The sequence below is a fragment of the Arvicola amphibius genome, chromosome X, assembly GCF_903992535.2.
Source record: "Arvicola amphibius chromosome X, mArvAmp1.2, whole genome shotgun sequence".
Lineage (NCBI taxonomy): Eukaryota > Metazoa > Chordata > Mammalia > Rodentia > Cricetidae > Arvicola > Arvicola amphibius.
In genome coordinates, this window is record NC_052065.1 from 93296113 (window position 1) to 93311488 (window position 15376).

Here is a 15376-nt window from a genome sequence, read left to right on the forward strand (position 1 = left end):
ACTTTAATTCAAAATCAGTAAAAAGAAACAAGGAAGGCCATTCATTATATGATGATAAAGGAATCAAGGTTGGCAAATATGACTTGATGGGTAAAGGCACTTGCCTCCAAGCCTGATGCCCTGAATTAGATCTCCAGATCCTACAGAGTGGAAAGAAGCAACTCCCTCAAATTGTTCTCTAACTTAGGCATGAACATGGTGATATGTGCACCCCCCCCATGAATAAAGAAAAAAAAACTAAAGTGATCAATTGTGCAAGGGGAAAAGAATTTTAAATATATATGCACCAAATGCACAGAACAGGTATTCAGAAAGAAAATGACTGATTTCAATACAGCGACAGCCTAAAACCCACTTTGAGCAATGGACAAATTATCTATACAGAAAGTCAATAAGAAAATCTAGAACAAATAAACCTAATAGGCACCTACAAAACTTCCAACAGCTGCCCAATAAACATTTTCTTCTTAAAACAATTTTTCACTTTTAAATCAGTATATAATGTGTTTCATAGCATGATACTTTGAACAAAATGTGTTTTTGTAGTTCTCCTCCCCATATCTCCCATAGTCCCTACACCATGTCCCCACTTACCAATGCAGGGAACATAATCCATGACAAACAATTGGACAGGAAACAAAACAAGTTCCAATGATCTTTTAAAGTTAAAAGTATGCCAAGTATCTATTCTGACCACAATACAATAATTAATAAGTCTTATAAACCACACAAATACAAACATTAAACAACTTAAACAATGGAAAAAATAAAAAATTAAATTTTCTTGAAACAAATAAAAATGATAATATAAAATATTAAAACATACAGGCTACAAAAAAGCAGTATCAAAATTGAGGCTTATAGTAAATCAAATTCTACATTAAAAAAGGAGAAAGACTGCAACAAACCATTGACCATTGTCAAGTCTCAAAAACATGGGAAATCAACAAATCAAACCCAAAAATATAGCCAAAGAAAAGAAAGTGAATATGGAGCAAGAAGATTTGGTGCTACTGCATAGCAAAATGCTATACTGATAATGTACCATATAGTTCAAAAAACTAAAAAGTATATTCAATGTGTTCATCATAAAAAATAAAAAATGTGTATGGGAACATGTTTTAAGCTGTTCTGAGTATTACAGAATGTGATCATATATTGAAATATCACATGGTACCACATATATTATACACATAGCATATTTTTACATATTGATTAAAATTTAAAATAATTAAATTTCATACTCACCTTCAGTTTGCCTTCCAGAAGTTCAACACTAGTAATCAGATAGGAAGCCTCAGATTCATTTAGTCCATGAACTACAGCCTCTTTGCCAAGTGTGGCATATAAAGTCACGACTGCATAATAAAAAGTAAACATGAAAATTGTACACTTAACACCTTTGAGGCTGACATGTTATTTAAGCCAGGCCTTAGGGACAGCAACACCACAGACACAAAAGTACTTTATGATGCGATTTGATTTCATAGTCTCTAAGTACCTCAAACTTAATCATACAAATTGAGATATTTAAAGTCAACAGGTCCTGGGAGAAGTCAGCCCAGCAACGACTTCCCTTTCATTGCTCATTGCCCAAAAGAATGGATAAGCCAATTTTCGAAAATTTTCAAGATCTCAAGTCAGAAGGTCACCCACAACAATGCCCTTACTCCTTCCGAAAAGTTTCCCAGTGGGTTCAATTTCTAATCCCATTGGTGATCTCCATACTTTGGGAAAGGCTGGCAGATCCGTTCCAGAGGACTCACCAGACTATAGAAGAAACTAACAGCAAAATCAGTTGGAACTGAGTAACATCCGCTAAACTTAGAACAGACGTGGAGATTCGGCTTTCAGCTAGTAACTAGAAATAGCCCGTACAGTCAGTAGCAGGCACCTTTCACTACTGTTTGTTGAAGGTGAGCGATTAGGACATATGAGGACATTTCTGTACCATCTACCTTTGTTTGAAATGGAAGATGATTCCTACACGTAACCTTCAGGAGTCTATTTCCTGAAAGACCCAAATACTTAAGGTACAACAGGCATTTCTATGAACTCAATGTTTAAAACTTAGTCCCTGAGGTTGTAGAGGCTCAGTGGCTAAGAGACTTGCTGCTCTTGCAACGAACAAAGCTTCGGTTCCCAACATCCACAGCTTACATCCATGAGCAATTCCAGTTCCAGGCCTCCAGGCATCAAGCACGCACACAGTGAGTGTGAGTGTGTGTGTGTGTGTGTGTGTGTGTGTGTGTATGGGCACATATTTGCCCATGGTATGTTTGTGTGTGTGTGTGTGTGTGTGTGTGTGTGTGTGTGTGTGTGTATAAATCCAAGGACAATATTGGTCTTCACTTCCCACTTTGAGACAGGGTCTCTTATTGCTATTGTTCTGCTGCGCATATAGGCTAGTGGGCCCATGAGCTTCCAAGGATTCTCATGTCTCCGCTTCCCATCGTGCCTTAGGAAAGCTAAGAGTGCAGACTTATGTTACCGCAGTCAGCTTTATGTTGGTTCTAGGGATTTGAACTCAGATCCTCATGCTTGCACAGCAAGTGTTTTATCTACCAAACCATCTTCTTAGCCCCTAGTCATGGTTTTTGGACACAACCACACAGAAAAATAGCTAAGGAACACGTCTTTGTTTCAAGTGTGTGTGTGTGTGTGTGTGTGTGTGTGTGTGTGTGTGTGTGTGTGCTATAAAAATGCTTTACCAATGAGTTATACTATCAGCCCACTTTGAACACAGAAGCATCTCAGAACAGACATCCCATATAAGCAACGCTCCTCCTGCCCCTATCAAAGGCACAAGGCACTCACGCGGAAAGTTGTACTTGAAGCAGGTCTGTGCTGCAATCATCCACTCGGCCCTGGTCTCACAGAAAATGGCAATGGTGTTCTTGGGCTTCAGTCCCAGTGCAGTGAGTCCACTTCCAAAGTTATTCACTCTGCGGTTCACTTCCAGATAGTTTATCCATTTATAATTCCCGAGAATTAACTGTTAAAAGGAAGACATTTTCCGCTATCAGAGTATGTATTCAAGTAAGCAATCACAATACTATTCAAAACATGGAACTCCGAAAAATCCCATTATGTTAATACTCAGAAACTATGAGGCCTCTGAGAGTCCATGACCAAGGCCTGTGATACAGGGCCAGCATTCTTAAAGTGCACTTGGTTTATGACAAGAATCATAAAAAGACTGTACCCGTCATTAAAACAAATAAAGAAGACAGAAATGCTTTACCTTCTTAAAAACTTTTCCATTGGGCTGCATTTCATTTTCTTCACTGAGGATTTCCCTGGTCCCAAGGCTGTCCTTCTTTCCAAACTTGGCTACGGCATGGTCAAATAATTTATCCAGAGTGTCTGCTCCAGGGATGTCTATGACAGCTAGTGAGTCGAAGTGCGTGACAGAGCGATATGGACTTCCAGGTTTGTCTGAAGTGGGCTTAGCTTTTATTCTCTTTGCCATAGCGTTTTTCTTCTTGGCATTGGTAAGAAAATACCATGGAATAAATATAAGGGCACTGTATATTGTTATTAACAAGTGGACAGGCAGCAATATAATGGTGAGCACATTTAGCTTAAGTTTCATAGTGGAAAGGCTTCTAATATGGCGCCTATTTGTTGTTATTCTTTGGCTTCTGAAAGCCTTAGGTTTCTGGAGAAGGCAATAATGGAAGCAGTAGCAAGAGTAGCAGTATAGCCAAGGTAGTTCAATTTTAGTGATACAGATAAAAGTTAGTAATCTTTGGAAGCCGACAATAAAGTACACCTGTAGGTAAAGACAATGAACCAGGCAGAGAATAGAAAAAAAAAACAAAAGAATATTAGCAAGTTGGTAGCACAATTAATTTAAATATTCAGACCTTTATTAGTTTATATAATTGATTTGATATGGAAATATGAAGCAACTGGCATGAAATGCTGGCATTTTCAAGTTTAGTCATTATTGACATAAACATTTTTTTAAGTGCAAGAACATCTGAATTTCATTTTTTTCTGTGCTAAGTCATAAGGGTACTCTATATTCTCTAAATCAGGCAAGAAATAGTATGTTCACGCTCTCATCTATGCATGAGGTTGCAAAGAACACCCAAGAGATATTATCCTTTCTTCTTTAATAAGGTAAATTGCTGAGAGATAATGCTGATCACCATCTTCCCCAAATGGGAAGAATACAATTATAGAGTTCTTTCTTAGTGACTATACTGTGCTCAAAACTGTACCAACTGTCTGGGAGAAACGTAGGTCTGAAACAGTGTTAAGTCCTAGCCCTGTAAGTTAACATACATGCAGTCAGCATATAAGATAGATCTAGTATTGTTCAAATTGGGATGGGGTGTGGAGCAGGGAGAGCAGCTAAACAATCTCTTTAAATAATAACTCATGTGGACTGCCCATAGACCACCCTGGAATTACTCTAGATGAAGCAGAGGTTCAGAACGTCCTATGATCTCAGAACTCCCCAGAACCTCACTCCTAAGGCACTTCCACTGCAAGACACTGATGTGATCCTCAACTACACTACAGTGCGCAGCACGAACAACTGATACAAAGAGAGTTCAATGGAACACAAAATGACCAAGAGTCCACAAGGGAATGGTGATGGCTAGATGCAAGCTGAACCTCAGTATGGTGAAATGAACAAGAAACTTAGGCACTGGGTTTCACTATGCGCCTCTGCCACTTCCTGATTATGTAAACTTGAGCAATCTTTTGTGATCAGACTAAATCAATGGGCCTTACTTTTCTAAAAGAAATTAATCCTTTGAAAACCCAGTGAACGCTACTCCTCACACATTCATGAAGATATATATATATATATATATATATATATATATATATATATATATATATATATATTTTAAGGAATTTCTCAAAACACTTCATGAACCCAAATAGAAGACACCAACCTTTACCTTACTATTTTGGGCCTACGTGATTGTGATTTATCTGGGATTTTTTCATGTTTCCATTCTGATTTACACTAAACCTAGAAATTGCTTTCTTGGTCTCCCTGACGTGTTTGTCTAGTCACTCACCTCAAGTAAGCTGTCAAGCGTCTGCAGAGTTCAGCCTTCAAACACCCAAGATCACTCTTCCATTGGAAATTTCTTACCCGCCTAAGTCTACAATAATCTTCCCTTCATCTACTTTCTTACATCACTAAAAATACCTACCCTCCCCTCTGCTACTTTATTACATCATCACCTCCACACATCTGGGTGGCTAACTTTAAAGAACAGACCAGTAGTTCTAAACCAACATCTTTTTTTGAGACAGGGTCTCACTGTGTATTCCTGGCTAGCCCAGAACTCACTGCATAGATCAGGCTAGCTTTAAACTCACAGAAATCCATCTGCCTCTGTCTCCCAAGTGCAAGGACTACAGGTATGTGCCACCAGCCTGGCTCCAACATTTCTTTCTTGTACCAAAGGTGTTTTGTTACTCCTTGATAAGTCGTAAAAGACAGTCAGTCCGAGACAAGCTACCCACGTGCATAATTTTTAAAAAATAAGTTCTTAATAGCTGTATAAAAAAGTGCAAAAGAGAAACAACTTGAAAAAATATTCGAGTATATACATTTTCAGGGACAATAGTTGAAGACAAGAAGCATATCTTCAAATTTATGCAATGTCTCTAAAGGACAGTACCACCCCATTCTCAAATAAGGAATTATCAAACTTAGGGCACCAAATACAAAGAAATAGAAAATGAACTCAGACACTTATATATTTGACTATAAGTAGATTGTATTTTAGAAATCATTTATAATAGCAATAATTATATAATATGTATATTATATTATATAATGTCTTATACATGCTGGTATAAGACATTATGTCTTGGTAGAAGGGAAGTAAGTACCTTCTACATAATCTTCAGTGTTTAGCACAAAAAAGATAAATACTCTGCTCTTGTTCTAGGGGAAATGAACTGTTATCTACAAATCTGGCATCTCAGACAATGAGCATGCTGGACTGAGCTAGGAGAAGTCATGTCTGGCCTCAGTCTCTACTATCAAGTGTGGCTTTGAACAGGTAAAAGCTTGAAAAGATCTGTGGCAGCCGCTTCATCGGAATTATCAACGTCATAGTTTTCTTGGGAGGAACACTGTCTTCCTTACAGAAATCCCTGAGTAATCAGAACTGGCCTCTGCCCTACTCTCAGGACTCACTCGGGTTGCTTTACTGACTCAGCTAAATCACATGCTAACCTGCACCTGGGCCCAGGCAGCTTAATTCGCAGGAACACACTATTGTGCTGAATGCTTCACTTGAAGATACACAGAAACCATACTGAACTAGCGTGCCCACTGCGTTAGGCTTCTCAATTTGCTATGAACTCACTTCCATGTATCTATGGCATAAGCTCAGCTCTCTTCAAGACTGGAAGATATGCCAATGTTCCCATCCCTTTATGGGGACATCATGCCCATCTACAAGGCAATCTGCTGCTCTACTAATCATTCCCATTAACATTCATCTAACAGCCTAGCATTTATTTCATCTTGAAAACCATCCTTTTTTATACCAAACTCTCAGCTATGCCCCATTTCTTCTCTTTAGAAATCTTAAAAAAAAAAAAAAAAAAAAGCCGGCAGCAGTGGCACACGCCTTTAATCCCAGCACTTGGGAGGCAGAGACAGGTGGATCTCTGTGAATTCGAGGCTAGCCTGGTCTACACAGCAAGTTCCAGGACAGCCTGGGCGACACAGAGAAATCGTCTTGAAAAACCAAAAAGGAAAAAAGAGAGAGAGAAAGGAAGAAAGGAGAGAGAGAGGGAGGAAGAAAGGAAGGATGAATGAAAGCAGGAAATTCTAAAAAAGAGCTGTCTGTGTACTCCATCACCCAGTTTCCACGTCTGTTTTCTCTGGTACCCACTATACTCAGGTCTTTGTCCCCCACTACACATCTAAGGTGCTCCCTCTGACCAGTGCCACCAATAACCTCCACACCATTAGACCCAGAGGTCAGTTAAAGCCCTGTAGTCATCTTCCTTCAGGGCCACCCTTTAACACAGCTGTTTCCTTTTTTGCCTGAAATCTCTTCCATTCACTCCCCCAAACAGCAGATTTCACTTTCTTCCTATTCGCTGGCATTGCCAAGTCTTCCTTACTTCTCCCTCGTTTCCCTGATCCCTCGATACTATAGTGGTCAATTCTAACTGCTTCTCTAGCTATGTAGACGCATACCTGTGCCAATCTCATTTCTTCTCAAGGACTGAAATATCACAATTGATAATGATTCTCAAATAAGCCCGAAAGTCCCCTTAAACTTCCAATTTGAATAATCAACAGTTTCCTCGATGGTAGAAGTCATTTAAGTGCCCAAATTTCAGCAGGCTCAAAGCAGTCACTGCGCTCTCTACAACTGCATCTTTGCCAGCCTTGCCTCTTTTAGTATATTACCTATGTGTTTCTGAGTTCGCCCCCTACTGTGCCCTCCCCGGCACACTGCTCCAGTCCCGTGTGCTCATTATTACCGTGTGCTATACTATGTTGTGACTCAGGGCTTGCCTGTATTATTCTCCTAAGATACCTACATATGTTAATTTTTTGCCTACTTTTTATATTTAATCAAGTAATATCACCTTCCCAGTTAGACCTTCCCTAGTCATCCCATTTAAACACTCCCTTTCTCACTTTATATTTCTCCTCACCACCTTCCACTAATATACTACCGGGTCCTATTTTTCGTGCTTACTGTCTATGTCTCCATTAGAATGGAAACTTCATCAAGAGGCAGTTTGCTGCTGAAACCTCGCCAACCACAAGAGCTGTTCAATAAATGTATTGAATAAAAACATACACGGAACTGGTGTGGGTTAGAAACTGAAATTACAAACAAAATAACCTGAACATACTTAACTTCAGCTATACGTTAAGATAATATTGTGTCAAAGTTCTGGAAAACACAATGCTCTTAAAATCTTTGGTAACTAAAATGAACTTGAAAAAGTTATTGGTTGTTTAATGAAAACATAAAACTGGAAGCACTCTCCAGTGCAGAGCGCAAAGACTGACTGCTGTTGTAAGAGCAGGAAGGTATGCTGCCATTTCCTGTATGAAGAGCACACTGCACCCCCGTGTTAATAGGGTCCAAACTGAGTTGTGTTTTCTTGAAGCCAGGTGATGGACTTCTGTTTCAGAACAGGATCCACCCATGGGAAGAGTTCATTATGGCTTCAGACCTCTGCTAGTCCAGTGGGGAGCATTTTCATACATATTTACTATTGGAAAGTCTTAGACGTGTTCATTGGATTAGTTAGGGAAATTTAAGGTGGTATCTTGACAGCTAGAGGAAACTCAGGAAGGTACAGAGTTAGCCAAAGTTAGCACAGCCGAGGAGAGTAGAGTCAAGTTTAATCACTTGCAAGTCCGTATCTCTACCATCTGCTCAGACTGGAACTCGAAGTAGGTGAGAGTGGCAGGCCTCATACAGGAAGAAATACTGGCAACGATTTGAGAGCACTGATTTGCCCTTCTTCCAAAAGCACTGCGCAAGGCCAAAGGCCCTTCAGATGTCTAGAAAATCCTAAAAGGTGTAGTGAAGAATCAGATACAATTGGTTTACTTTTGTTCTGACGTCAGATTTGGTAAGTATTTCATTCCAGTTACTTCAAACACCCTGAGACAGGTTAAACACAAAAAGCATTAGCGATACATTCAGCTCTAGGGCCCAAAGTAAACATTACATACTGTGTAAAGTCTGAATTTAAAAGAAATTTCTCCACCAGAAGCGTGTGATGCAATACCAGTTTAAGATGATTAATGCCAAGATCCTTTTTACTAAAGTTTTAGAATTTGAACAAAACCAAGCAAAGATCAATGCATCTGCCACCACAATAACAAACCAGCACTGTATATTATTCACGCCAAGACAGTGGTTCTCAACCTGTGAGTCGCAACCCCACAGCAGCGGAAGATCAGATATTTACATTACAATTCATCAGCAGGAGCAATATTACAGTTATGAAGCAGCAACGAAAATAATTCTATGTTAAGAGGTCACCACAACATGAGGGGCTGTATTAAAGGGTCGCAACACCAAGAAAGTTGAGAAACACTGCACCAAGATTTTATGGAAATGCTTAATAAATCAACTGAAAAATCAACAATCAACTATACAAATTACAATTTTAGTCACATTTTCAAGTCACATACTATTTATGAATAAATTTAACATCAACTAAAGATAATTCGCCCACAGTCCTATCTACCAAACATTAAATCATAAAGTTATAAAATTTCAACAGATTAAACAGATAAGAATACTTGCTAAACTTTAAAAGATCATATTTCTAAATAGATGTTGCACCATCAAGGTTTTTATAAAAGGGTGGAGCGCTTTATAAAAAATTGTTTCACATACTTTTATAGACATTCTGAATTTGAAACATGAGAATGATCACATACAGAGCTGCAAAATGGACGCCTACACTTGGTAAACAAGATCAGTCTTTAAGGAGATACATTACAATCCAATTCGCTTGACAGCTTAACTTTAAAATGTACAAAATGCTAACATTAAGACAATAAATGAGCTGAGAGTAGCTAGCACCAAATCTTTTCATGGAATATTTAGATCAGGTTCCCCTGGTCAGACTCAAACACAAATTATAAGACTGAAAACAACGGTCATTTTAATCAATACCAAATAATTGGTATAATCAAACTTACAACTCGGCAAAATAAAAACTTGGAGAGTGTACATGCGCGTGTGTATGTGTGTGTGCTCGCACATGTATGTATCTGTGCGCATTCACAAGCACACACATGCTCACACACATTCCCCTCCACCAACATGTACATTTAACTAGTTAGCGTTCTGCTTTAAAACATTTCATGAGCACAACTGTGTCTCTCTTAAGATTAGCCAAACCTGTCTATTCCATCACCTGGAGAAGCTTTAACTCCTGAAGTCGCCATCCTGCCAGTCTCTTCCCAGCTTTTCCCAGCAAAGCCAGCACCCCAGCAGCCATGGTGAAGACACTCGTTCATGCTCTAGAAAGAGCTCCCTCCCTCCCATAATGCCTTAAGAGGATCCCCAGCATGCCTCAGATGGCTTATCTAGGTCATAGTTTAGTATAATTGGGATTCTATCTCTGTATGTTGAAATATTGAGATTTAGGAGCCAATATTCCTGCCTACACACTTCACATCTATACTGCAGAGAACTAGATGTCTAGTACTCATTCTAAGTGATAAGAGACACAATTGATTTTTAGATATGCATTCTTACAGTTAGTAATTGTATATAATTTAATCCAAAGTTTTAAGGAACTTGGAAGAAAAATATATTAGCAGGTGGCACCACCTACTGGCACGGCATGATATTACAATCCAAGTTCATTAAACATTGTGGAAAGAGAAAAGCTTCCTGGGAGTTGAGTATTTGGAAAGAACTATGAAAGGTTTGAGGCTCTAAAAGCGAAGCAGGCAGCACAAAGACGACGTCAAAGTCCTAGAAATGCAGCTAAGGAGTAACTTCTACAGGCTCCTGTACACGAAGCCTTGTTGCCCAAATAATGACCTACTGTGTAGACTTTCTTTCTGCCCATAGACCTTCGGTTCACCAGGAGTGCTTCCTCGGTGGGAACATATTAGTTTTAATTTTAACACATGTTAACCAAAATAACACAGCTACAGAACTGACCTTTAAAGCTGTTACAGTGACTATGTTTTTATTAAATAAGAACTGCAGAGTCTGCCTGTAAGCTATGTATCTATCTCCTGTTACCTTACATGTGATAAGGAAGTTTGACAACTGAAGGACAGTTGTCAACAACTGAATGAAGGTTAAAAAGAATCCCTGTAACCAGTAACATTTTCCACAGGGATGCCTCTCTGTGTTACAGGCAGAGTTTTGCAACTAAGTATTTAAAACACACACACACACACACACACACACACACACACACACACACACACACACCACCTGCCCTACTTGATAGAGGTGGAGGCAGTTTAATAGGCTGTTTCTTAGCCAATGGTGTTTCCCACTTTATACTGCTAAAAATTATGCAACAAAGTCTTAAACAATTTCTTATAAGGAGGCCAAGTAAGTCTCTTTAGTCCAGCTGCCTAACCATCCTGATGTATATTTCTATCACACTGTTCTTGTTTTTTTTTAAGAACACTTCAATCTTTAGAATTACATATATCTTGTGAATAAGACTAAAGAAAAGACAGAATTTACTGGGCAGTGGTGGCACACGCCTTTGATCACAGTGAGAAGCAGAGGTAGGCAGATCTCTGTGAGTTCAAAGCTAATCTGGACTACAGAGTGAGTTCCAGGACAGCCAGGACTACACAGAGAAACCCTGTCTAAAAAAAGGGGGGGGGGGGCGAAGAGATGGCTCAGTGGTTAAGAGAACTGACTGCTCTTCCAGAGGTCCTGAGTTCAGTTCCCACAACCACGTGGTGGCTCACAATAATTTGTACTGAGATCTCGCGCCCCCTTTGGGCCTGCAGGCATACAGGCAGGCAGGCAGGCAGGCAGGCCATGGTATTCATAATAAAGAAAGAGATCTTTCAAAGAGCACAAAAACTCCAACACTAATAAATCTGTTAGAATGTCATGGCCAATCAGTAAGAGTAAATGGGAACGGGGTACATAGGAAAAATTCCCCAATGACACTTTTACCTTAACAATTCACCAAGAGGGCTTCTGACGTTCAAAAAATAATAAATTCTTCATTGAAAAACAAAATCATACAAAGTCAAATATTAAAAAAAAATCATGGAGAAGTATTCTTAATGTTAGCATCTCCATGCTAAGGTCAGGAATATATTCCACTCTGCTCTGTCTCCTACATTCATATTGCTTATCTGGCCCATGTTTCACCGAGGTGAGGGAGGCAAAGGCAATAAGGAAATTGGTTTTGTTTTGAAATCTATTCTGAGATAGCTGGAGCAAAGTTATGACAATTGATGGAGAGCCTCCAAAGCGCCATGGGGCACAATCTGAAAGCTCCTGAACATAGCTGCCAATTGCTGGAGCGTGTTTTCTGCCGGAGCCTAGATGGACTCCACTTGGGTTGGCCAAGACTAGCTGCTGCAGGCCAGCTGCTGTTAAGTGTGTACCTGTGCGCGTCAGTGTACATGCAAGAACAAGGTAGTGCTCTCCAGAGAGGTAACGCCAGAGGTTTGATACACTGCACCCAATGACAGCAGCCTATTTTCCAAAGGGAAAGCTGAGCATACTGATCTGCCTCCTAGTTTGTCAATTATGCAGTAGCGCAGAGCCTGAGGGACCTGAATTCCCAGATTAGCTAATTCTGGCCTCATCCGTGGTCAGGTTTAAGATTCTCCTAAAGTAAACGAATGAGAGGCCATCAATTTAGGCATGTAAGAGCATTAAGTCTTTTGAATTTCTCATGCTTGGAAAGTAGTCATTAGCACGGAAGAGCTACTTTTATCTTCTGTTTCAAAGTCATAACTTAGTACACTGAAATCAATGCGTAGAAGACCAGAAATACGAGAGAGGCAGCGTCAGAGTCGCTGAGCTGTCAGGTTTGAAACAAATGAGCCTGTCACTTCTCATCTGTAAAATTAGAAAGTTAGATTCATATTTCAACACATCAAAGACAAGCTTGGTTTTTAAGGATAAGCGTAACCACACAGAGCTATTTTGTTGTGAGGTATGGGTGTTAAAAATGCCCCTAGCATTTACATTCCCTGTCGTTTTATACAATAAAGTGCGTGCTTACCTCTCCCAACTGACACCAGCATAGCCTTTACATTGAAAATAGCTAGCCTTAAAAAGAGAATGCAAGCCTACTGCTCCTTTTTGCCATGCTCCAGAGTGGCCTAGTAAAAACCTCTCCACTAGCTGGCACTGGCCTACAAATCTGCATTTGGGAACCACTGATCTGGGTAATTTTCCAGTTCTAAGTCTCAGACATAATGACCTCAAGTGCTCTGTTGCATTTGTTTGGCTCTCCACATCACCGGAAATAAGCACCTCAGTGAAGGGCAATGCTGTTATTTAAGTTTGTGCGCATCCGCTCAGTAATGTTAGCTTGAGAAAGAGCCACTAAGGTACAATAATAAGCTTCCATCTCTGAGATGAACATTCACTGCTAAGGTGTATCAGTGGCTGTGTGCTTGCTATCCAGCCCTGTTTACGGACAAGGAAGCTCTTCGGCCTGCAAAAGATAGCCTGGCCACCTTGGTACTCAGAACTGGGACTCTGGAATTCCACCTTGGGGCATGCATGACTCAAAGAAAGGATTTAACTAGTCCTCTCCTTTTACAACTGAATTGCATATGGTTGAAATTCTAGACGTTATATAAAGTAAACATGTTTTCCCATTTTACTTTCCCAAATATTGTCTTCTTAACATTATAGATATTGGTAAGGTTGCTCCCGAAATAGCCTCAAAACGTGGATACAATTATACATTTTAAATCCTGAAGGACACATACTTACAGATGTCTTCTTTCTCTTTTAAGAAGAACAGGTATATCTCCCGCGATTTGATTCTGCAGTGAGAGACAAGAGTCATGAGTACTGTGACATGGGACATGAATCCTCGCCAAAGAAAACCAGGTGACAGCACCTTAGCTCAGGATAAGCCAGCCACCAGAGGCAAAAATACGGAACTACTAAGACGAGTGCCGGATGTGAAGTAGTAACATTAGGAGTTCAGGTGAGCTAAGCGAGTGGGGCTCACTCAAAGGGGCAGCAGCCAAGACCTTGAGAACACGAAAAGAGGCAAGTCCTGTTCCTAGAGGTTTGTCTGCACTTTTGATTCCTTCATTATCAAACGAGCTGCTGTCAACTGGAATACTTGGTGCAGAGGAAAGAATATTTTTTATGGGAACACATAACCAACAGGTGGTTGCTTTTGCTATATTTTATAGAACTTTTTCCAACTTAAACTTAATATTTATGATACACTTCTGGGAAGGGAGGGCTGGACATAGTCACAGTATGGGTCTAAGGCAAGTGTCTGCCTATGTAAAAGCCACACTATTTGAGATTATTTTTTCTCCAGTTATTAACATGGGGGCACCAATGCAGATACATATTAAAATAAAGTTCAAAGAGTTCACAAGGTGAATGTTCCAGAAGAAAAACTTCAGTTTTGTATACAAATCATATAATTTCCTCATAGAAAATTCTGGTAACTTCAATATAATAAATTTTAAAAACCAACCACAAAATAAAGATTTTTAGGTGGCAGGAAGATGTGAGAGGAAGGAGGTAGGGGAATATATTAAAATCTACCCACTATTTTGCTTAATTTAGAAAATAATTCTGTCAATAAAAATTAGTAAATACTTAAGTCTAGATACTCCGGGAAGAAGCTGGAAACAGACAGGCATCAGAACGCTCTTATAGGCAGATAAGCGCTCCAGTTTGTAACCTTCTGCTCACCTCCAATCCCCAGCACTAAATCAGCAGTGCAAAAGCAACTCCCAACACAAAAGGAGACAGAGCTACACAGATGGCTCAGGGGTTAAGAGCAATTGTTGCTCCTGCAGAGGGACGTGGGTTCAGTTCCCAGCACCCATGTGGTGGCTCACAACTATCTGTGACTCCAGGTGCAGGGGATCCAACACCTTCTTCTGACCTTTCAAAGGCACCAGGCATGCGCAAGGCAGACAAACACACATACAGGCAAAACATAAAGTAAATGCAGTTTTAAAAATTCAAAGAGGGGAGAAAATAGTTCTGTGTCTACAACCTTAAAAGCTACTTCATCGTAAGAAAAGAGAAGTGGGGGTGTAGCTCAGTAGTACATCCTGGGCTTAACATATGTGGCATTGGGCTTGATTCCCTAGTATCAGAACACAGTCTAAAAATGCGGTCAGGAGAGGGGACTTCTGAATGCTTTTGAGAATACCCCAAGAAAACAAGGCAAGAGTCTTGTGGCTTCAATTTCTTCAAAAACACCAAACTATTCTTGGGAAGTGTTTTCCAGCTCCTCCCAGGTGTCGTGGACAGGAGTGAGCTTCCTTCAGCTGCTGTTCTTCATGTGCCTCTACGGAACACCATGTTTTTGCCACATGTGACTTGTCCTTGTGATGCACACCTTACTCACACTCAGAATAAATTGGCTTAACGCTGTGCTTAGAGTTGGGTATTGCACGAGACTTTCAGCTACCTAGCTTTCTTGGTCCCGCTTTCCCAACAACTAGAGCGGCGACACCTAGCACCAAATAGGAAAATTAAGGATGAAATGGCTGCCCACCAGAGAAAAGGAAAGCAAATTACATGTTCTAATCTAGCCAGAATTCCCTACACAACAAAACTAATCTTCAGCCCTCTCTGGCTCCCTCCACAATATAGCACCCTCCTCCCAGTCTCATTCTAGTCGAATAAACTGAGAGCTAATATAATATAGAAAACCTATGCGGATT

At 40.0% G+C, this 15376-nt stretch overlaps 1 protein-coding gene across 5 annotated transcripts in view; it reads right to left on the bottom strand.

Annotated features, from left to right (window-relative positions):
* Acsl4 (acyl-CoA synthetase long chain family member 4) overlaps positions 1 to 15376 on the bottom strand; it is a 72843-nt gene that overhangs the window by 25515 nt on the left and 31952 nt on the right. The window contains exons 2-5 of one of the 5 annotated variants that reach the window (XM_038315994.1): positions 13440 to 13492; positions 3245 to 3481; positions 2818 to 2995; positions 1249 to 1358 (exon numbers count right to left, since the gene is read on the bottom strand). In XM_038315994.1, the coding sequence (XP_038171922.1) occupies positions 1249 to 1358; positions 2818 to 2995; positions 3245 to 3472 (516 nt within the window). In that variant the 5' untranslated portion in view covers positions 3473 to 3481; positions 13440 to 13492. Of the gene's footprint in view, positions 1 to 1248; positions 1359 to 2817; positions 2996 to 3244; positions 3776 to 13435; positions 13493 to 15376 lie in introns of all 5 variants that reach the window. The other 4 variants (XM_038315992.1, XM_038315991.1, XM_038315995.1 and 1 more) reach the window with 4 other exon arrangements.